This window comes from Gouania willdenowi, chromosome 4 (genome assembly GCF_900634775.1).
Source record: "Gouania willdenowi chromosome 4, fGouWil2.1, whole genome shotgun sequence".
Classification (NCBI taxonomy): domain Eukaryota; kingdom Metazoa; phylum Chordata; class Actinopteri; order Blenniiformes; family Gobiesocidae; genus Gouania; species Gouania willdenowi.
Genome location: NC_041047.1, coordinates 38,914,762 through 38,939,280, shown reverse-complemented (window position 1 = coordinate 38,939,280; position 24,519 = coordinate 38,914,762). Strand labels below are relative to the sequence as shown.

Genomic DNA, 24,519 nt, shown 5'->3' with positions numbered 1-24,519 from the left:
AGTCTGCCCCCATCTGTGGGTCCACTCTGTGTGGTAAGCTTAAAACATGAAGCTCTCGTCCATAGTTTCCCTTAAATATCCAAATATCACACAAACAGAACTACATTTAATTTTAAAATGGAAAAATCCTGCTCATCTGGTTTTTGATATTTCTGTATTTCTGTTTTGGTTTTAAGTCAGTAAAACCAAGTAACCACACAGTTTATTTGTTATTTTGATTTTGTTTTAAAACAGAATAACCAAAGAACGAACAGTACACAGATTTGGACATTACCCATCATTTTCTAATGAGGGTGAGGACTGGACATTTAACAACAGACCATTAATCATTCTATGAACATGATGGAAATATATTAAACTTATTAGCAAACATTGAAACAATGTAAAGAATTACCCGTCCCATCTCACGGAGCTTAGTGAGCATGACTACGATGGTGGAGTTGTGTTCCCACAACATTCTCCACAAGTCTTCTGTGGTCTCAGTTAACGGGCCCTGTGTTGCCATGTAGGCTTTTTGCTGCCTGCAAAAAAGAAAAGGCTTTGGTTTATGTCTCAGCTGCAGATCACATTTACCATGATCCTCTCAGAAATGACTCCAGAAACACAAAATGACAACAAAAATACACAAAATTAAAAACAAATAGACAAAAAATACACAAAATTAAAAACAAATAGACAAAAAATACACATAAAGACCTAGAAATAACATTAAAATCACACCACAAACACACAGAGACAACAATCATACTCAAAACAACAACAAAAAGACAAAATGACAAAATAAATACACAAAACAACAAACACTAACAGAATTAGAAAAAAAGACAAATGACACAAAAATACCACCACAAACACACAGACACAACAATCACAATCAAGCTGGCGGGGTGGCCCTGCTTGGGTGGTTGGTGGCGTCCTCTCTCGTCGGGGGGGCCGGGGCCGCCCACCTGTGGAGGGTGCTATCTCGTGGTGTCGTGCGGGCCTGTGCTGGCCCTGGTGTGGGAGCTGGCCTCTCTCCTGCGCGGTCGCCGCCTGCTTTGGCGGGGCGTGCCGCTCTGGGCCAGCTGGCGGCGGGGGTCGCCTCCTGGACTGCTGGGGGATGTGGCTGGTGCCTGGCTCCGCCTGGGGGGGGGGGTCCCGCCGTGCTCTGTATGGCCGCCGCGGTTCGGGGGGGTGCCGCGGGGGGTCTCCGGTCGTGCTGCTCGGCGCGTCTCTGGGGCCCGCCGTGCGGACGGGCCGGGCTCCTACCAGACAGGCCTCCTACATGGACACTTCACATCACTCACTCCCAGCTGGTCTGGTTCACCCACTTGTTGCACCACACTCACATACCCAACCCTTGGGGTGCTGGATGGTGGGGCTGGGGGTGGAGGGGGCCGCCGCCTGTGCTACGAAGTAGTGGCGCGGGGGTGGCACTCCCACCTCTGGCTGCCCTACTAATCCCTCCAATTTTAATTACACCTCAACACACCACCCCCCGGAGGGTGGGACCACCACTTCCACCCTCCAGAGCTATTGCACCACATACACATATATACACATAGGCTGGATGGGGAGCACCGCTCCCCTCCATCCACCCTTTTTTTAATAGCACTTCATACATTCACTAAACACATACATTCACTCAGGGGATAGGGAAGTGCCTCTCCATTGGGGAATGGAGAGGCACCTCTCCATTCCATTGGGGAATGGAGAGGGAATGGAGAGGCACCATAACAGGGTGGTGGGTAAATTCACACATCTGGGCCTGTCGGGTGGGGGCCCGGCCCGTCTGTTGATGGCTGGGCTACCGTGTGGGGATCGGGGGGTGCGGTCGGGCATGGCGGGGCGGTGGGTCTCTGGGGGGTGTAGAGGGGTGTTGCTGGGGGCTCCCTTTGTGGGGTCTCTCCGGGCGGTGCCGGCCTGGTGGGGCGTGGGGGTGCCCCTTCCCTGCGGGTGGGGATTGGCGCTTGTCTTCTTTCCTGGTTGCCTTGGGGGCGTGCCTCGCGGCGTGTGGGTCCGGGGCGGCTTGCCTTGCCGGTGTGGGGGGTGGGCGCGCTGGGGGGTGCCGGCGTCTGTGCCGGGGTTGGGGCGGGGTTGCTTGGTGCTCCGGGTGGTGCTCTTTGCTGGGGGGCGGCTCTAGCTGTTCCAGGGGTTGAGGTCGGTATCGGCCACTTGGTAGGTCTGTCCTGCTATTTGCGGGCTGGCGGGTGGGTGGGTTCTGCGCCTTTGGCTGGGGGCTGTTGCTCCGCATCGGTTGTGTGCCGTTGGGGTCCCTCTCTCCTGTGGTGGCGGCCGCCGGTCGCTCTTGCGCCGGGGGGGCATTGCCCCGTGCCCTGCGCTGTCCGGTGGGGGGCGGGACCTGGGCAGCTGTCTTTGTGCCGTCTGGGGCTGCGCGGTCTTGCTGGGTTGTGGCCTGTTCGTGGGCTGGGGGGTGGGGGGGTGCCCCCCACGGAGGTCTGGCCCGGGGGCAAGCCCTTGGGGATTCCATGTCCTGCGGTGGTGCCCTTTGGGTCCGGCGGGTCTGGCCGGCTGGCTGGGCCGGTCCTGGCGTGGGTCTGCCGGGGCAGGTGGTACGGGCCGCGCCCTGCCATACCTGCGGGTGCGGCCCCGGCTTGGGCGGCGCCCTGTGAGCCGGGCTCTGCGGTGTGGCTGGGCCCTTTGGTGTGGGGGGGGGGGTGTCTGGGGCACATCGCGCGGGCGGCATCAAGGAAAGGCAATCTGGCGCGCTCTGGGGTGTTTGGTCGGTGCGCCCGCCGGCTGCCCATTCCGCGCGGCTCTGGCCGTCTGCTGGGCGGGGGCCTTGGCTCCTCTGCTGGGGTCTCGGGCGGGGGGCTCTCTGGGCCCTTCCCTCGGGGGGTTGGGTGTGGGTGGGTGGGGGGGGGCTGGATGCTGGCGGGGGGCCTTGGGGTTGGGGTCGGTGGGAGGATGTGCTGGGTGCTCGGCTGCTTGGGGCTTCCTCAGATGTGTGTGTGGGGGGCGGTGGCTGCCTCTCGGCCTGGGATCTTGGGGGCATCTGGGGGGTTGCTCGGCCGCGGGGGGGTTGCCTGGGGCTCCCTGGCCTCCGCTCTTTCTGCTGGCCTGGCTGCATCTGCGGGCCCAGGGCAGTTCCTGGACTTGCAGTAGCGTTTTTTTTTTTTTTTTTTTTTTCACATATGCTATTCTTCTATTCTACCCCACCTTTTCTATTTCCTCTCTTGAGTCTCTCCTCCCTGCTCCCTTTCCCCTCCCCTTCCCCCTCCCCCTCCACTTAGGTGTAACACTGCTCTCCCTTTTTATATCCTCCCTATAATAAAAGATTTCTTACCCTTCCTTAGGGAGGGCTGGTGATGGTCACAATTAAGCAATAAAATAAATCAATGTATTTTATTGTAATAACAAAATATGCATTGCTGTCTCATAATGATTACACTTCCTGTGGTGTTGACCTCTGACAGCATGTGCAGACAAGATAAAAAAAACAAACAATCAAAACAACAACAAAAAGAGAAAAACGCCTTAAAAAAACCACGACAGAAATACACAAAACTACAAAAACTAACAACATTTAAAAAAAAAAAAAAGGCATAAATAAACACACAGAGACAACAATCACACTCAAAACAACAGAAAGACCAAAACGGCTTCAAAAACTAACAAAACAACAACAGAAATACACAAAACTACAAAAATTAACACAATTAGAAAAAAAGACAAACACACAAAAAAACAAAAATCACATTCAAAACTGACACTATTCTAAATGTTAATAATGTGGCCCTCAGATCAGACCTAACTTTTTTAAACATACAGTTTCAAAAGTTTGATTGTACCTATAGATCATGAAAATGAAATGTGTCCAAACTTGAAGAGCTGCAAATGTGAATGAAAATCTTAAGTTCTTATAAATCTTAAGAAATTTGGCTGCAAATGTTAAGATTCTTGGCCATAATAAACACAAAAAGTCCAGAGAAGAAGTCGGGCATCCAGGTGTGTTATGACATTTCTGCCTAGCAACGCTGGTCGCCATATTTGTTTGGGTTATAACGTATTGACTCCCGTTGTAACAGAGGAGGTTTCATCATGCTGAAGAGCTGCTGTGTGTTTGGCTGTTTGTCTTATGGTAAAAATTATCCAGATATAACGTTTTTTAGAATTCCAAAAAAGAAAAATCGCAGAAAACGCTGGAGTCTGGTAGCGTGGACCAGGGTAAAAACTGGTCTCCAAAAACGGTCCATTCCTACGTGTGCTCTCTACATATCATAACCTGTAAATGAACAGTTAAGATCTGAAATGAGGATTTTAGGAACATTGGCTTTAGTTTTCATTCTAGATGTTGTATTTATATCCGTTGTAGCTCCGTTGTAAAGTACACTGTGATTAATGGCGTGTGGGAATTTTACGGCATGATATTTCATACAATGGGCTTCATCAGGCTAAGTTTGATTGAATATTTTGATGGTATGGGCACTCAGATATCCTTAGTACTGTTAACTTGGCCTTATATACAGTAGTCACTTAGTATCTTCTAGCAGTGAGTCTTCATAATTTTATTCCATTTTATAAGAATACAGAGACATAAATCATTCCAGTATTTAAATTAAACCAATTTTGTCATCAGACAAACAGGAAACAGGAGTCATTTTCTCCCAGAATAAGATGGCGTCAGTTTATTTACTACCGCGAACATCATCTGTGACGTAAGCCCAACTTCCTGAATGGTCTGACCCGGGGTTTCCACTGGATACGTCTCTGCTGCACCACGGCACCGATCCGGTATTTCACCGCTGTCCGCCGTCCGGTAATTCACACCGATTGCGTTTTGAGTGCGCCGCGGTGCACTCCGGTTGAACGAGTGTGACGTCACGAGACAGAGCAGTTCTCACAATATTTATATAATCGCGCGAGAACGCGGTTAAATGTATGTTATAAACACAATAAACAGAAAAACAGGTCAGTGTTCCTAACAAAGGAGAACAAGAAGGTTGGACTCTGGATTTGTTTTAGACACATTTTTTATCAACAGTCAACAGAGAAGAGAAAAAACTGCACCAGTAAAACATGAACTAAATCGAAGTTGCTGCAGTTTCCAGTGTAGTTACAGTATGAGAGGAATCAATATAGTGGATGTAAATTTGTTTTTACACATTATGATGTTTTGGTGATGTATTTACTTGAAATATAATCTGAAGTGTTTTATTTTGAAAAATAACCCGATATTTTATTGCGGAGTACGTGCTTAATTTCCTGTTTAGCTTCATTTGCTCTGTGCCGATTGATGCGTCGTGCTCCGGTATCCGCCAGAAATAGAAGCCCCGGTGGAAATGAACACATAGACTAAAATGGAAACCTATCAGCTCCGGTGACACGGCGGTGACGTAACGCAGCTGAGCCGCATCCAGTGGAAACTGGGGGCGACACTTCTCTGATGGACATTATGTGACGACTGCTGTCACCTGTCTGCTGCTTCCTGTGGACTCACCTGTATCCATCGATGAAGCTGGCATTGATGTAGTCAGAACCCTCCACTCCTCGTATCGGCAGCAGGCTAACTCGAGTCGACTCAAAAGGCAAAATATTCACCAAGCGGTTCTTGAATTTGTTGCAGGGCATGTTGGCACTGATGAATCTGGCCGTATGAGCTTTAGTGTTGGCTAGTTTCTGTAGAAAAAAGACAGCAGAACATCAGTTATTTCTCAATGTCGATTAAGTATAATTGTGCTTTGAACGTGTTTCCATAAGTGGTGCAACGGGCCATTGTTGATCCGTGATCCGCACAAATCTCTCTTCACGGTTCGGCACGCACGATTCGCGCATCATTAATAATTTATTTATTTTATTTTTTTTTTTATTTATTCAGTTCATTTCCGACATGGTTGCATTCACAGAAATTCATTTGACATTCAAAATCACATCATTGATTTTTTTTTTTTTTGTCCTTTTTTTGTCCTTTTTCATGCCGGAAAGGGCGACGGAAAAAAGCATTATGCTTATCCAGATCCGTCCCCTAATTTGAACACAGATAATTTTACATCCAACCTCGTTTTGCCTTGATGAAGCCAGTTCTGTTTGCACTGTCCGTGTGTGTGTGTATGTATAACTCCGTGTGTGTGCGTGCGCTCCATCCATGTCTTTTATAGCTCTTATTAAATAAGTATTGGATCTAGTCTGGATGGCCATCCTTGACAATTGTAATAATTTGAAATTATGAACTCAGATGTGCTTTATTTTCCTTCTTTCATTCTTTTTTGATGGTGTGGGTATATGCTAGTTTTTAATTCACTCTCCATGTTTAAAAAAAGGTGTGATGGCTGGGGGGTCTGGGGTGGGGGTGGCTCCTGCTCGGGGGCGGCGCCTACATCCTGGGTCGCTGGGTGGCAGGGGTGCTGCTGTAGGTCGCTCCGCCTGCCTTTCTGGGCGCTTCGGCTTTGTTCCCTTGAGCGCACCGTCGCCATGGATGTCACTTCCCCCTTTGGCTCACTTGGGGGACCGCGTGGGCCGGTGTGTGGCGTGTGACGGAGGTGGGATGGGGCCTTGCCCGTGCGGGGGCCCCCACTGGAGTTGTGCTGGGTGGGTGTGTGGGGGCGCGGCCTGTGGTTCGTGCCCTGGCAGATCCGCGTCAGGAGTGGTTGGTCTGCTGGTTGGGTGCGCCGGGCCCCGTGGGCGCTGTACCGGGGCGGGGGTTCCCCGGGGGTGGGTCTTTGGTTGGGGCGTCTTGGGACGCGTTCTCCTGCCGTCCACCCGGGCACTGGCTGCCGTTCGGTGTGGCGCCGCGCTGCCTTTGGCGGGGTGGGGCGGGTGGCCTGGGGCCTGCCGTCCTCTGGGCTGTGCTGGCGTCGGGGGGGTGTCTCGTGTCAGCGTGTGTGTGGCCGCTGGGGGTGCTTAGGTTCGCCCGCTTGTCGGTTGGTGGGTGGCGGGATGGCCCAGCTTGGGCGCCTGATGGCGTCCTCTCTTGTCGGGGGGGGCGGGGCGGAATCCCTGTAGAGGGCGTTGTATCGTGGTGCCCTGCGGGCCTGTGCTGGCCCTGGTGCGGGGTTCTCTCCTGCCCGGCCGCTCCCTGTTGCGGTGGGGGGGGCGCTTCGGGCTGGCGTGCGGCGGGGTCGCCCCCTGGACTGCTGGGGGGTGTGGCTGGTGCCTGGCCACGTCTGGGGGGTGGGGGTACCCCGTGGGGCCAGCATGGTGGGGCTGAAGGTGGAGGGTGCCGCCGCCTGTGCTACTGAGTAGTGGCGCGGGGGTTCCCACCACAAATTGCCCTACCAATCCCTCCAATTTTAATCACACCTCAACACACCACCCCCCGGAGGGTGCGACTACCACTTCCACCCTCCGGGTCTATTTGCACCACATACACTTATATACACACATCAAAGTGGGTAGGACCACATATTTGGGCCTGTCGGGTGGGGGCCTGGTCCCTCTGTTGAGGGACCAGGCACCTCAACACACCACCCCCCGGAGGGTGCGACTACCACTTCCACCCTCCGGGTCTATTTGCACCACATACACTTATATACACACATCAAAGTGGGTAGGACCACATATTTGGGCCTGTCGGGTGGGGGCCTGGTCCCTCTGTTGATGGCTGGGCCACCGTGTAGAATGCAAATACATCAGGATGGTGCGGTCAGGCATGGTGGAGCAGTGGGTCTCGGGGGGCGTGGGGGTGCGGCCGGGGGCTCTCTTCGCGGGGTCTCTCCGGGCAGTGTCGGCCCGGCGGGGAGTGGGAGTGCCTCTTCCCTATAGGTGTGGCTTGGTCCTAGTCTCGTCTCCTGGTCGCTTTGGGGGCTGTCCTCGGTGTGTGCGGGCCCGGGGCGGCCTGTCTCGCCGGTGTGGGGGGTGGGCGCGCTGGGGGGTGCTGGCATCTGTATCGGGGTCGGGGCGGGGTTGCTTGGCGCTTCAAGATGATGCTGTTTGCTTGGGGGCGGTGCTAGCTGTTCCGGTGGTCGTGGTCCGGAGTGCCCTTAGTTGGGGACTGCTGTTCAGCACTGCCTCCTTCCTGCGGTGGTAGCTGCCGGTCGCTCGTGCGCCGGTGGGTGGCATTGCCTTGTGGCTTGCGCTGTCCAGTGGGCGGCGGGGCCTGGGCTGCTGTCCTTGCGCAATCTGGGGCTGTGCGGTCCTGCTTGACTGTGGCCAGTTCGTGGGCTGGGTTGGGGGGGATGCTCCCCGGGGGGCTTCGCCCGGGGTCTCGCCCTTGGGGGTTCCCGGTCCCGGGGGGGTGCTCTTGGGGGTCGGCGGTGCGGCGTGCAGCGTACCCTCGTTGCCCAGGGCGGCCGGGGGTGTGGTCGTTGTCCTCGGGCATGCTGCTCCCGGTGCTGCTTCTATTCCGGGTCCTTCTGGCCTGGGGTCCGGTCCCTGCTGGCTCTGGGCCCACTGCTGGGTGCCCGCCGGCTGCCAGTTTGTCGCGGCTCTGGCCGTCTGCTGGGCGTGGGCCTTGGCCCCTCTGCTGTGATCTCGGGCGGGGGGCTCTCTGAGCCCTCCCCCCGGGGGATTGGGTGCGGGGGTGGGGGTGGTGGGGTGAATTGTGGTGGGGGGCCTTGGGGTTGGGGGTTGGGGGCGGTGGCGGAGTGCGCTGGCTCCTCGGCTTCTAGGTGCTTTCTTGGGTGTGTATGTGGGGGGCGGTGGCTGCCTCTCGGCTTGGTGTCTTGGGGGCGTCTGGGGGGCTGCTCGGCCTGGGGGGGTTGCCTGGGCTCGCTGGCCCCCGCTCTTTCTGCAATTCTGGCTGCGTCCTCGAGTTCCGGGGCAGTGCTTGGGTTTACAGTGGCAGTTTCTTGCACATACATCGTCTACGATGCACAAGGACGCCTTGGACTGTGGGATAAAACTTGTAGTGGGCTTAACTTTAGAAGATCCCAAATACCTGTTTCAGGTATTACCACTCACTCCTTCCCTCTGCCCACAGCCACCACCATTATAATTAAGCCTCACGCCTACAACTTCACATCTTACTTTACAGTAATCAACTCTTCCCCACCCTTCCATTTCTCTTCCTTGAATCGCTCCTCCGTGCTCTCTCTTTTTTTCTCATACACTTAACTGTTTAAAGGATGAAGGTGTCATGCCTTGTATTGTAATTTGTTTTTATATGATTCAAAATTTCATTGGATTGACACCTCAAGTTAAATGTTGTTTGTATTCAATGAGCAGAAAAGTGTTCTACTAAATTCTTTTTTTTTCCTGCTGAGCGGAAAAATTATCCGATCCGTGACTCAAAACCGTGATACGATCCGAACCGTGAGTTTTTTTTTATCTGTTGCACCACTAGTTTCCACTGAACATTGTTTTGGGGAGGAGCCTGCGACTCCCATTAAATCTCATCCCGCAAGACTTCGCTGCAGAAAGACGGACACTTAGAACACTCTGTATTCCTTTGTTGTTTTACGTCTAATATGGAACTAATCATTTTAAAGTTTTTTGCTAAGAAATGTCTGAGTCTCCTCTTCTTTCCACTCGTACCGCATCATGTTTACTCAAAGTGGTCATGTGACCAGGTATGTCCAGTTCTGTGACATGTATTTGCGGAAAAATAGCTTTTGCGACACATTTCAATCTCAAAACATCTGAACCCCTCACTCTTTTTTTTCTTTCACACTCACTCAACACCCCCCACCTCCTATACCTCCTATAATTACCCCTTGCTCCTTTTACTCTTTTGATATTGGTTGTTGTCATTGTATGTTTGTGCTTTTCACTAACCTATTCAATCCAGTCCTTTACCCCATGGTGCTATCGCATGATAAATATGTCTCCTCTTCTTTCGTTCCTTGCATCCAAGCCTTTTACAACACAGTGCACAAATGCTCACAGATTCTCACTTATGCTCACACCTGTATGGACTAACACTCACCTCATTCTATGTATCAGTTTACAGTAACTTCTTGGAATGTGCGTGGCATTCGCTCACAGGCTAAAAAGATTAAGATATTTGACTATGTATCAAGATTAAATGCAGACATTGTCTTCTTTCAAGAAACTCACTTACTTAAATCAGAAGAAAAATCCCTGACAGATTCAAATTTTAACAAGATATATAATTCATGTTTCAATTCCAGACAAAGAGGAGTCTCGGTTCTTCTCAACAAAAGGTTACCCGTTAACATAATCAACTCCGTCATAGACCCAGAGGGTAGATATATTATTATCAAAGTAGTAATCTATAATAAATGTTTCACAATTCTTAATCTATATGCCCCCAATAATGATGACCCTGATTTTTTCCATAGAATTTTCTCAGAGCTTTCAGACCTTTCTGCAGACTCGTCTCTAATCATCGGAGGTGACTTCAATCTGGCGCTCAACACATCATTGGACAGATCTAGTAAGTGCTCAAATACAAAACCATCTCGATCTGCTAAAGTATTAATGGATTACATGGAAGATCTTGGAATAGGAGATGTATGGAGACTGAATAACCCAACTAAAAAAGAATATACCTTCTTCTCCCCTGTGCATAAATCCTTCTCCCGAATTGACTTTTTTCTTTCAAATAATTCCATCGTACATAAGATGTCCTCTAAAATACATCCTATAATTATTAGCGATCATGCCCCAATATCCCTCACCCTGCAGTGTGACGCTAATCAGAAAGTATCCTCTCTATGGCGCTTTAACACTTCATTACTTAATGACAGTAAATTTGAAAAAATTATAAGAAAAGAATGGGAGGACTTTCTATTGACAAACGACTCCCCGGAAATATCACCGTCCTTACTCTGGGAAACTGGCAAGGCTGTCATTAGAGGGAAGATTATATCATACTCTTCTTTTAAGAAAAAACAGGAACAGATAGCAGAAAAAACACTTGAAGAAAAGATCAAAAAACTTACGGAAGAATACGCAGCTAACCCTTCTGAACTTTTATGGGAAAAACTCCAAAATACAAAACTTAATTTGAATATCATCTTATCTAAAAAAACCGACTTCATTTTGCAACAATTACGATACAAAAACTTTGACTACAATAATAAATCAGGCAAATATTTAGCAAATCAGCTCAAACATAATAAAGAAAATTCCTTTATAGCAGCAATTTCTGATAACGCAGGTCAAACTTTAAACTTACCTCAGGACATTAATAACATCTTTCATGATTATTATCAAAACTTATACTCATCAAATTTAAACCCTGACCCTGAAGATATTAAAACCTTTCTTAATAAACTAAACCTACCACAGCTCACTATAGATCAGAAAACCACCTTAGATTCACCATTAACCTTACAAGAATTACAAAATGCTTTAGATAGCATGTCAACAGGCAAAGCACCAGGTCCAGATGGGTTCCCTGCTGAATTCCTTAAACATTTCTGGTCAATGCTGGCTCCACTATTTTTCAGAGTAGTAACAGAGATCAAAAATAAAGGGCATGTAGGAGGTCACATGAATACAGCGAACATTAAATTGTTACTTAAACCAGACAAAAACCCCATATTACCCTCAAGCTATCGTCCCATCTCACTTATTAACACAGACTTAAAAATTATTTCCAAAGCACTCACATCTAGGTTAGAGAAAGTAGTACAGTCAATTATACACCAAGACCAGACAGGTTTTATTAAAAATAGACACTCCACAGACAATGTGAGAAGACTGTTTAATGTGATCAACATGGCACAGAACTCTAAAAAGAAAACAATAATCTTGTCACTCGATGCAGAAAAAGCATTTGATAGAGTAAACTGGTCATTCCTCCTAACTGTCCTTGGCAAATTTGGCTTCGGAGAATCATTCATACAATGGATCTCCACCCTGTACAATAAACCTAAGGCCTCAGTAACCACAAACAAAATAACATCCCAAAGCTTCACACTGCAGAGGGGAACCAGACAAGGCTGTCCACTCTCACCTTTGCTTTTTGCAATATTCGTTGAACCTCTCGCAGCAGCTGTACGTCAGAACTCTGTTATTAAAGGAATCCACTCATCCATCTCAGAACACAAAATTAATCTCTATGCGGATGACATTTTACTCTATTTGGAAGAACCGCAATCCTCTTTAGAGGAAGTATTTAATCTAATAAACAGCTTCTCTAAATTATCAGACTATTCCATTAACTGGACAAAATCATCAATCCTCCCTTTGACAAAAAACTCTTGGAATCCTGCACACCAAAATCCACAACACCCCTCCACCACAAATACAATTAAATATCTAGGCTTAAATATATCACCAAACTTAAATGAATTAATTAAACTAAATCATGATCCGATGTTGGACAAAGTCACAGAAGATCTGCGGAGATGGAACAATCTCCCCATCTCACTACTTGGCAGGATAGCCTCAGTTAAAATGAAAATCTTACCAAAAATAAACTACTTGTTCTCAATGATACCACTGAAACCACCAAAACAATGGTTTCAAAGATTAGATTCTACAACTACAAAATTCTATACTAGAAATAAAAAACCTAAAATAAGCCTTTCTACCCTTCAAAAAAACAAAGACGAGGGTGGTTTAGAAGCCCCTAATTTCATGCATTATTACTTAGCAAACCAAATACTATATTTAACAGAATGGCTAAATCCAAAAGAATACTACAACACCTGGCTAGAAATAGAACAGTTAGACTGCAAACACATTAAACTCTCTGATCTCCCTTTTATCACTGCGACCCTCAAACATCACAACTGCTTTAAAAACCCACTAATTGCCTCCACACTGACTGCATGGTGGAAAGCCCTGGACATCACAAATGGCCAATTAAAAACTAGTATACTCTCTCCAATCTGGCACAACCCCGACTTTAAAAACAAAAAAACACCACTCTATCTGAAGACATGGGAAGAGAGTGGAATCACTCATCTCCAAGACCTTTTTGAAAATGACAAGATCAGGTCATATAACAATCTAACCCAAGCATTCGATATAAATAAAAGTAACTTTCTACAGTACTTACAAGTAACAGAGACAATAAAGAAAACCACTCCACTAGACTTAACTACGTTACAACCTCCAGAACTGGCTATATATATGAAAAAAATCTCAACAAAATCAAAAAAACTCTCAAAAATATACAGAGCGCTTTCGAACACTAACTGTAATTACTTACCAATCGCGAAGTGGGAGGCCGAACTCTCAATCACCCCGAGCACTGATTTCTGGGCAGAAATTTGTTGTAATACTTTTAAGATGACAAAAAACACAAACCTTCAGCTAATTCAATACAAGGTCCTCCACAGATCCCACATTACCCAACAGAAAATGCATAAAATGGGCTTCTCAGCAACAGACATCTGCTCTCAGTGCACCCAGAATACAGCGGATTCCTATTTACATGCCTTATGGCTTTGCTCCCCAGTTCAACACTTTTGGATTCTAATCACTGAAAAACTGTCCTCCATTTTGGACTACAGAATTCCTTTATCTCCAAATCTTTGTTTGATTGGAGACCTGACAATGCTTCAACCTCCAGCAAACCAATCACAATCAATCCTTGCGGCACTAGCCATAGCAAAAAAAACAATATTACTAAATTGGAAAGACAAAAAATCCTTAAACATAAACCAATGGCAAAATCTCCTCACAGAATTTATTTCCATGGAAAAGATGTCTGCTCTCAGAAAACAAAAAAAAAATAACGTGCTTTGAGGAGCGTTGGACTCCTTTTTTAATTGCATTAAATCTAAATTTTTAAAAGCCTGATGATCTAGCCTGCAAGCGACTGCCAGCACCACTCTTTACTAACGCACTAGCCCAACTGTAGGCCGGGGCCGCCTTGGGCCTCTGGGGTGGTCTTGGTCAGGATGGCTGGGGTGGGTTGCCGGGGTGCCTTGTTGCCTCAGCACGGGTGTGCATTCCTTCTGGGTGTTCACGGGGTCCCGGGGCTGTTTGATTTGGCGCCGTTGCCCCTTGCATGCGCATCTGGTTGGTCTCTGGGGCTGGGGCCCTGCGTGCTCCCCTGCCGCTCCTTCCCCTTGCTCCCTGTCCCCCTGTCTCGTCCTCCCCCCCTCCTCCTCCTTTGCTCTTGCGCCCGCCATCCTGTGGGGTTGGGTTTGGGGGGCTCCCGTTGGCCTGGGGCACTGGTGGGGGGGCTGTGGCTCCCGCCTGGGGGACGGGCGGTGCCGTGCCAGGTGGGTTGGCTGGGGGGTGGTCTCGTTGGGGGGCCTGGGGTGGTGGGGTCCTTGGCTCCGGTCCGGGGGGATCCGGGGTGGGGGTAGCTTTGGGGGTGGCTGCTGCCCGGGGTCGGCGATTGCCTCCTGGGTTGCTGGGTGGCGGGGTGTGGCTGTGGGTTGCTCCGTCGGCCCTTGCGGGTCCTTGGCTTGGCTCCCTGGGGCGCACCTTGCTAGGGATGTCGCTTGCGCGACGAGCCAGGCGGGGCCCCCTCGGGGGCTTTTTGTACGACCGCAATGGCCGGGGTGTGGACGTTATGGCTAGGGGGTGGGGTGAGGGGTACTATGGGGCCTCCCCGGGGGTCGTATTGGGCGGGTGTGCGGGGGCGCGGCGCGTGGTTCCTCGCCCGGTGGATCCGCGTTGGGATTGGCTGGTCTGCTGGCTGGGGGCACCGGGCGCCGTGGGCGCGATTCCGGGGCGGGGGTGCCCCGGGGGCGGATCCTTGGGCTACGTGTCCGGGGAGGTGCTCTCCGGCAATCTGCCCGGGGACCGGCCGCGGCTCGTGGCGGCGCTGCGCAGCCTTGGGCGGGGCGGGGCTGGTGGCCTTGGGCCCGCTGTTGTTCGGGGTGTGCTGGCGTCGGGGGGGTGTCTCGTGCCGGTGCGTGGGTCGTCGGGGATTGCCTCCGTGGGGGGGGGGGGCTCTATTGGCGCCGTTGGTGTGGGGGGGCGGTTCCGGGCTGGGGGTGCTTCGGTACTCTGGCTTGCCGGTCCGTGGCTGGCGGGATGGCCCTGCTTGGCGGTGGATGGCATCCTCTCTCGTCGGGGGGGCCGGGGCCGCCTCCCGGTGGAGAGTGTTGTATCGTGGCGCCGGGTGGGCCTGTGCTGGCCCTGGTGCGGGCATGGGCCTCCCCCCTGCTCGGCCGCTCCCCTTGGTGGCGGGGTGGCGTTGCTCCGGGCCGGCGGGCGGCGGGGGTCGCCCCCTGGGGCGCCGGGGGATGTTGTTGGTGCCTGGCTGTGCCCGGGGGTGGGGGGTGTCGCCGTGCTCCGCGGGGCCGGCGCGGTCTGGGGGGGTGCCGTGGGGGGGGGTCTCCGGCTGTGCTGTTCCGGGGCCCGCATTGCCACTTGCCCGTCTGCGCCATCTACCCTCTCGCGTGGCCCGCCACGCGGACGGGCCCGGCTCACACTGGACAGGCCTCCTACATGTTCACTTCACCCCACTCCCAGCTGGTCTGGCTCACTCAGAAAATGCACCACACACCAATACCCAACCCTTGGGGGGCTGGATGGTGGGGCTGGGGGTGGAGGGGGCAGCCACCTGTGTTACTATGTAGTGGCATGGGGGCGGCCCTCCCACCTCTAGTTGCCCTACTAATCCCTCCAATTTTAATCGCATCTCAACATGTCACCCCCCGGAGGGTGTATCATCATTTACACCCTCCGGCCTATTAAAAAAAAAAAAAAAAATGAAATACCTCCTCATGAAACCATAAAAAAGTTTTAGCGATATTTGAGTGCTTTTTTGAAATTCAGGTTTTTCCATCACCAGTTTTTATTGCGCTATCTCGAGTTAGCTTTAGCTCTCACTTGGGTTTTAGCTTGTGTTGTGTATCATTCTGTTTGTGAACGAGAGTGGACGGTAAAGATTAGTGCGCCCCAAGAAGGAAACACGTCACCAATCAGACACAGATGAACAAAACAACTTTACACATCATCATTATCTATATAATATTTATTCTGATTATCTAAATACAGATATAACTTTGTTTTGTAGTATTTTTTTAAATTTTTATTATTTTTTATGTCTCACTCAAACAAATGTGGTGAGTGGTGGGGTGGCGCCCTAGCGCCCTCTATTGGCCAGCCGCTACTGGTATTATGTATTATGTGTAGTAAATAAAGAGGATCTTTAAAGGTGCAGTCTGCAACTCTTATAAAAGTGACTTTTTGTCATATTTGCTAAAGCTGTCACTATGTAAGGACAGCTTTACATCAAACTCGTAGTTTGTGTGAAAAAACAGACTCATTGAGTTCCTCCTGCTGCTCCTGCAGCCTTTGGCAGATTGCCAGAGTGCACAGCGACCGAGCAAAAAGAACCAATCAGAGCCAGGATTGTGTTTGATGGGCTGTCTGACAGTTGTTGCTCACAGGCCCCGCCCCTTTCCCATTGCTAGAGCGCCGTCTTTTTTACAGTGTATGGTCTGGAGGAGTAAAAGATGGAATTGGTGACTTTTCTGCTTGAAAGGTAATTACTGCTGCTTGATTTAAATTATGTTTGATTTGTAATTGTTACACTAGAAATCTGTGGTGCATGTGTTGTCTGTGTGTGTGCGCAGCAGCCTCCGTGTGGCTGCTGTAAGTGACACTGAGTTGTTGCTGCTGCTAGAATCTGGTGTGTGCACATTGAGAAAGAGAAGCGCTGCAGTAATATGCTTTTAATAGAGCATGTTATATTACTGTGATGTTGCTGTCGGACTAACGTTAGCTTGTTAGCTCCTCTGAGGGAGAGACTTTGGAAAGTTTGGAGGCAGGGCAAGAGAGCAGCGGGGAGGGAGGATGAGAGAGGGATCTGAGAGTTGCGAACTGCACCTTTAATGGCCTCAAATTTTCTGTGATTGGTGAAAAAGAACAGAAAATATGGAAAGCACTTCCTGTAACATAAATGGCAATTCTTTTTTCTACAAAAAATCATCAGTAATTAATAATCAGATTAGTGGAATCCTCTATGGCCATTCCTGCCTGTTCATACCTGATGTTGGTAGCTAAGCAGGTCTGGGCCTGGTTAGTAGTTGGATGGTAGACCACTGAGAATTCCAGGTGCCACAGTGTCACTGCAGTGGTATCTGTCATTGAGTCCTTAGGCAAGGCACTTTACCCATACTGACTAGTATAAATGTAGTGTGTGAGTGAGTGTTGATGGAGGTCAGAGGGACCGATAGAGCACTATAGCAGCCTCGCTTCCATTAGTCTGCCCCAGGGCAGCTGTGGCTACACTAGTAGCTTACCACCACTGTGTGTGGAGGCAATATAAAGCACTTTCAGTGTCTATGAAAAGCGCTGTATAAAATCCATTCATTATTATTATTATCAGTACGACTGATATCTGATAAAATCACACAAAACTCCGCCATGAGACGAGTGAGAGCCATGAATCAATGTTCTATACCAGTGATTCTCAACTGGTGGGTCGGCGACAGCTGGTGAAAAATAAATACTTAATGTCTCTCATGTTGAACTTGTCTTTTATTTTGAAATAAACTTTTCTTTTGACAGGCATACTGTGAAATGCATGTTGCACAGGAAAATATATAAATATGTTGTAAGTGTGTTTTCAACAGTTATTTTTGAAAAACTAAATTTGGTTGCTTGAGTTTTTAACAAAAGTGGGTCGCGATTTAATGACTGTGGCAAAATGTGGGTCCCAGGGTAAGACCATTTGAGAACCACTGTTCTATACCCAGTTATCAGGTCAGGGCCACACACACACACACACACACACACACACACACACACTTACCTTAAACTCTAGTTCCATTGCTGTGACACTGTCTCCTACAGGGATCAGGGTGAGCCTCTGGATGTGGGCGTACAGGTTGCGAGCAGGGACTTCAGTGTTGCCACACGTGGCCGCCTCCAGCAGGGCTTCATGGATAAATATGTACTGATCCTCCGTCTGCACCATGTAGTTCCTCTGAGCTCGCAGACACGTCACATGACCATAGATGTCCACTGACTTCTCGTGTCTCATTCTCTCCAGCATGGCATCGATCACTATGAAGCAGCCTGTTCGGCCCACGCCGGCACTGATGGAGAAAACATGCACGTTATAGAAAACCTGACGGATGTGTTAGCTGTAAAATGTCGCGATCTGCTTCGTATTTTCTGCTCATCAATATACACCTGTGATCAGTGACGTGTCATCAGGGTAGGCAAGGTAGGCGGTGCCTACCCAAGGGTGAATTAATATATTGATTATTTGTTTTAATTAAAATATAATTATAAATTATTTATTTTTCCATTTCCAATAGCCTACAGTACCTATAAGTTTGAAAGTGTCCACATTTTGTGCGTTTCATAGCCCAAATTACTAAACACCGCTATTTCCTGGTGCGGCTGCACAGTCTTTTTTTTTTCACTCCGCTGTAAGGCAGAGGGAGGCCACGCCCCCTCCCAAAGACACGTTTCTCCTCTGACTCCGTTCCCATTGCGTGTTTTTACGTGTTTGCGCATGCGCAGTCAGGTCCCCAAGATGACAACCATTTACGTCCAAAGGCAGCGTAGAGAGCTGCCTTTGGACGTAACCGCGCTATGCTAAATGCTATACGTAAGTTCACAGTACATTAGTGAATAGATGCCATGTGACCACTGCTGCTACGTTCTCTAGCTTGTGGGCGGGATAACACTACAGTCAGGATGACAGCGCTAGAGACGATAGAGAAACTTTTTTTTGAGGAAAAACGACAGCTTTTAAAAGATGGAGACCAACACCTGAGTTACCAGACCTTCAGCAAAGGTAAGATCAGAAAATGTTTCGTATTTTATACAGTGAATGGTACAAAAGGAAGGATTAGCTTTGTGGATGATTCTCATTGAGGCTGTTCCGAGTTGTTGTTGTTGTCTTTTTCTCCGTGTTTCTGTGTTTCCAACACAAACAACGGATGTGCTGTCGTGTCATGAGATATATGTTGTTGGGAGAGTATGGAGACTATATAAAATAATTGTTTATGTTTTTTAATGGTGTTTATGATGTTGATTTTGTTAGATGGCTAAATGCTTGTTCATGTGGATCTTGTTGGGTTTTTTCTTTCTTATTATAAATTTTATATTTTGATAAGCGCATTGAGATGACTTTGTTGGAAATTGCTTTATACAAATAAAATTGATTTGAATTGAATCAACACTTGCCAGCAGAAACATATGAAATTGTCATTGGTGGTCTCGATTTGCAACGCGCCTACCCAACCCTAGTGGTCACGACACGTCACTGCGTGTGATGTTTTCAACAAACAAAACTCTTTGGAAACTTCAAAAAATTATTTCAGCTCGCAACCCCCAAAATAATGGTTCCAGAGACCCCCACTGTACCTAAAGGTTGTTGAACACATGAACATTGAAGAACAGTCATGTGGAGACAGGACCATCTATAAGGAAAAATAAAGGGGAGAGATTTTTGGGGTCCATCCATAAACTCAGCAAAATGATGGTCCATTGTTCTATGAATCTGTGATAACCACATTTATTTATTCATCTGAATAATATCCACTGTTATCAAGGAATTATTTGAGCCAGTACATAGCCATCTTAAAGATGTAAATCCTTGTTTTAATCAGAAATAAAATGGGTTAAAAGTTGTTATGGCAATTTTTATATTCATCATCATATCGTCAAATGTATGTTCATGTGTACAATTTGTCATGTTTTAATACATGATGACTCCATTACTCTTTGCACTTTTGAACAGCTGAATCATGTTAGATTAAACATTACAGATTGTATTGTACTCAGAGCAACACAGAGTCTCTGCTGAAGGCCAAAACTCAAACTCACATGCAGATATACACGAACGCACACACTATCAAGGATAGATAAGAGTGGTGCCCAATCTTCCTCATAATATACACGTCTTCATCATCCTCAAATGTTTCCTCTGTTGGGCATCTGACTCCCCCCTTCTCCTTACCTCAGGGTGGAACTTATGTTATCTGTATAAAAGCTTAAGCTGTGAAACTGTTAGTTAGAGCGGGTCTCTGTCTTCGGATCGCCTGGCCGGGCGGTCACTAATTTTGTCCATCTTTGTACTCTTTTTTACTTAGTTTTATCATAAACCTTTTTTATAAAATCATCAATGCCTCGCCTGGACTCCATCACTCAACCAGAGCAATAAATCATGTCTTCAAATGAGGTCAACCGCAAATTTGCCGTGACAAAGTGAAAAGGTGAAATTGGGTTTTAAGAATCACAAAAAATGGTAAAAGTTGCAAATTAGGGTGGCCACAAACAGACAGAAAAAGTGTGAAAAGGGTTCAAGTGTCAATATTGGAACAATTAATTTAAACTGGCAAATAATGGGCATGACAAATCATGAATGTGGTTAAAATGACAAAAACAATAATGGGTCAACATATGCAGCACTAGGAGGAAAAGTGGTGGAAAGGGTTTATAAATGCTGAAAATGTCTCAAAAGTGGAAAAGGTGTAGAAAAGACATTGAAATGTGATAGAGAAGTCGCACAAATGAAAGTAATGTAGCAAAATTCACTAAAAGGAGCAACAATATGGCAAGAAAAAGTGACAAAAACAGCTTAAAATATGGCAAGTTTGGTGTAGTTGCAGAAAAATGGTCAAAAAAAAGGGGCAAAAATGGGCTCAAATTGTCAAAAAATATATTCTTAGTTCCTTGAAGGCATAAATAATATCCACTGTTACTCAGGAAGTTTATTATTATTTGTGCCACAATATATAGTCAAAGATGTAAATACTTGTTTTAATCAGAAATAAAATGGGTTAAAACTTAAAAGTGACCAAAAATAGCGGAAAAGGTGGTGAAATGGGATTTTAAAAACCACCTGACACCGTATGGATGGGGGTAGTTTTTAATGTAAATATGTTTTTTATATTGTGGGTGTTAATATTTGATTTATTTGAATACATTGATGTTTAGTTTTGTAAGATAAGATTTGCTTTTGTTAAGCATGTAGTCTTGTCTGTGGGTTGGTCTGTGCTTTCGTCCCTCACCTGTCTGTCCCTGTACCCCTGAATGAAGTGAGGAGGCGTTTACCTGCAGTGAACCACCATGGGGCCGGCGTCAGGGGGGTTACACGCCTTGACTCGCCGCAGGAAGCCCAGTGTTTGTGTGGGATACTCAGGCACGCCGTGGTCAGGCCACGCCACGAACTGGAAGTGTTGGACCTCCCTCTTCTCACATGAACCGCTCTTATCAGAGAGCACACATACACACACACACACACACAATAGTTCCACAGTTTCCTTTATCAATCGTTCGTACGTTCAGATCTGAGCGTCAGCTTCTGTATTTATCAATTCTGATGTGATCGTACGCTGCGATCAGATTTGACGTCAGGTCTGACCTCAAGGGCGACCGTGGCTCAGGTGGTAGTGGGTCGTCTTCTGATCGAGAGGTTGGGGGTTCGATCTCAGTACCTGACTATGTGTCGAAGTGTCCTTGGGCAAGACACTGAACCCTAAGTTGCTCCCAGTGGTCGACTAGCGCCTTGCATGGCAGTCCTGTCCCACCGGTGTGTGAATGTGAGAGTGATTGGGTGAATGAGCTGATATGTAAAGCGCTTTGAGACTGCTTCAGTGTGGTGATAAAGCGCTATATAAATCAAGTCCATTTAAGTACGATAATCTCAGTGTGTGGATTTGAGGAGCAGCACAACTAAATCTGAGTCTGGAAATAAAGTATTAAACAAGCCTCAGCTGTCACACATTCAGAACAGATCAAAACAAATTATTAAAATGAATTCACCTAAATAAAATGTATTTTAAAAAGCCCACGTTATTACTGTTGCCACTTCTGGGGTTTTCCTTCCACTGAATACCATATAACACTGCTGGTAAATGAGGGATCGACCATTTTACATGCAAGTGCTATGCACATCATTGGACAGATTTGTCGACTGAGAAGTGCTCCGATGTGTGTAATGGCGGTATCTGTCTGACTACATCATTTGGATTTATCAAAATATGAAATTTTATGCATATTGGAGAAAATTTTGAGAAGCAAAAACAAAGGTAAGACACAATTTGTCATCTTTGCTGACTTTTTCCGCTGTGTATTTTCTGATTTTATGGCGGTGTTTTGGTACGTAACATACCTGACCTGTATATCAGTGGATTCAGCTCAACCTGTAGTTTTATGTAAGCTCTTGTTATAGAGCTCTGTGTTTATTTTGTGACTTACAGCAGCAGAAAAATGCCGAGTTTTCGACTCATCCATCTTTGAACGTAATGGCCTGGTGTGTGTGGGTTGGCTACAGTTTTAACTGAGTTTCTTAGGATTACGGAGAGATATAGAATGTTTGTGCTGGTGGGTCCGTTGGGGTTGAAGAGGTTAAAAAGTGCGTCTTCTTCTTTGGTTTTCTTGGTGGAGGCGATACATACCACCACCAATGTACAGGGGTTGTAATGACATGCTACATTCATAGAGTGAGGACGAACAGCACCAAAATCTAATAGTGGCGGGCAATGAATGTGTGGGGCTTTACTGGGGCTTTAAGGCTTCTCCTCACCTTATGCAGACCGAAGGTTCGTATGCTGTATGCAGCCAGCTCCACTGTGTCCAACATGGTCACCTGGATCATCCCGTAGGTCTCAGTGCCTCGGCTGGGCCAGTACTGATCACACTTCACCTGCACACACACACAAAAAACACAATGAGAAAAACAACATCAACGATCTTTAGAGAAGGTTACATTTATCATCAGTGAGACAGATTTATCAATTTAAATCTGAGCACAGACTTTCAGTCCCAAACTCAAAATACTTTCGATTTCATGAATGTTGTGGGTAAATTGGCCAATTAGCACAGCAGGAAACCCCCGCTACCACACCCTAGTCTGTTAAAAAGTGACTATCTGTAACTGGTGCACTGGATGTTGCACTGTTTTAGTAAGACTAGCAGGGAAAATGAAAAACCAAATACTGTCCAGATACCTGTGAATAAATGTCTTGAGTGCAATTATCTTAAAGACATCTCATGCTTTCATCCAAAGCGGTTGGATGTAGGAAATTAAATGCTCGGCATTTAAACTATTTGCCAGAAGTGAAAGTAACGGATTACATTTATATTACTGTAATTGAGTTGCTTTTATGGGTACTTGTACTTTTTTGAGTATATTTCTAAATCATTTACTTTAGTTGTCCTTTAGTACGTTTTAAAAGAAGTAAATGGTAAATGGACTTGATTTTATATAGCGCTTTATAACCACACTGAAGCAGTCTCAAAGCTCTTTACATATCAGCTCATTCACCCAATCACTCTCACATTCACACACCAGTGGGACAGGACTGCCATGCAAGGCGCTAGTCGACCACTGGGACCAACTTAGGGTTCAGTGTCTTGCCCAAGGACACTTCGACACATAGTCAGGTGCTGGGATCGAACCCCCAACCTCTCGATCAGAAGACGACCCACTACCACCTGAGCCACGGTCGTAAAGTAATTAGTTACATTTCTTCACCCAATCATTACTGACAGAATTAATTTTTTTTTGTTTTAAAATGATCACCGGACATTACGAAACTACAAAAAAAGAAATGACCAAACAACAATCAAACGCATCACATCATAGCCGACCAATCAGATTTAGCGTAATGCACCGTGCCAAAACAGCATTGAATGCTGGTTATATTTTTTAGTTTTAGAGTTCATAAATATAGCTATACTTAGAGCCTGATATTTTTTTATTTTGAATTTAGTTTATTGGTATTTATTTTTTTTTAAATTGTACATTTTGACAAAAACCTTTTATTTTTTACAGATGCTTTTGTGGAAAATAAATTGAGTTCCAATTGTGGTTGATTTGGTCTCTTCCCTTTTAAGTTTATATATGAGATGTTTACTGTATGTAAGGGAACCGTAGCAAGATTTATTACCATAAATAAATGCAGGGAGTGAAAGTAACTAGTAACTTTTACTTTGAGTACGATTTAAATGAACTACTTTTTACTTGTACTTGAGTATTTTATGTATGACTTACTTGTACTTGAATACAATTTCAATCAAGTAACAGTACTTCTACTTGAGTAGGATATACTACTCTTTACACCTCTGGTGATTTGTACATCCAACAGTTTTCCTTTTATGAACAGAATTCTCATTGGATCCAAAGATCACCCTGGACTTCTCCTCAAGGCGCGTCATCATGACAATGGTGTACGTTCTTTGCTCCCACACCATTCTCCAGAAGTCACTCAGTGTCTCAGCCAGAGGTCCTTGTGTGGCAATGTAACACTTGGGTTTCCTGTAGCCGTCAACGTAGTTGGCGTTAATGTAGTCACTTCCTGGAACTCCTGCAGAAACCAGAGATGTGGAGAAGTTCAGCACACGGACCTCCTAACATGGTCCCATCAGCATCACAAGCAGAGCAGCTTGGTTACCATCCACAGGTGTGAGGGTGACCCTGGAGTGGTCGTAGGCTATCACGTTAGCGTAGCGGTTCTTTGGTTTGTTGACCTCCAGGTTAGAGTGTTCCCAGGTGAACTGCTGACCTGGATCAATGGACTGACACAGAAGAGGGAAACAAGGTTACAGTTTGTGTGTGTGTGGGTGTGTGTGGTGGTGTATCTGGACAGAGAGACATACCTGGTACTCCTTGGAGAAACGTAGCCCATCGTTGGCTTTGAGTCTGTCTGTGTGCTCTGCCAGGTCTCCAACAGCAATGGGAGGATGCTCCCTCATTCCTGAGAATAAAAGCACAAAGACGTTATAAACTGACAGCTACCAAAAATGCGCTTGGGAGGGGAAAAAACCTTTAGAACATGTGTAAAACTCATG

General features: G+C 47.1%; 1 protein-coding gene across 5 annotated transcripts in view; it reads right to left on the bottom strand.

Annotated features, from left to right (window-relative positions):
- Window positions 1–24,519, bottom strand: part of ptprfa (protein tyrosine phosphatase receptor type Fa) — a 147,238-nt gene that overhangs the window by 13,042 nt on the left and 109,677 nt on the right. For 4 of the 5 annotated variants that reach the window (XM_028443395.1, XM_028443396.1, XM_028443397.1 and 1 more), the window contains 8 exons: window positions 24,328–24,425; window positions 24,123–24,246; window positions 23,860–24,035; window positions 22,253–22,372; window positions 20,779–20,933; window positions 17,519–17,804; window positions 5,441–5,619; window positions 395–521 (listed from right to left, as the gene is read on the bottom strand). In XM_028443395.1, the coding sequence (XP_028299196.1) occupies window positions 395–521; window positions 5,441–5,619; window positions 17,519–17,804; window positions 20,779–20,933; window positions 22,253–22,372; window positions 23,860–24,035; window positions 24,123–24,246; window positions 24,328–24,425 (1,265 nt within the window). The remainder of the gene's footprint in view (window positions 1–394; window positions 522–5,440; window positions 5,620–17,518; window positions 17,805–20,778; window positions 20,934–22,252; window positions 22,373–23,859; window positions 24,036–24,122; window positions 24,247–24,327; window positions 24,426–24,519) is intronic. The other variant, XM_028443399.1, reaches the window with a different exon arrangement.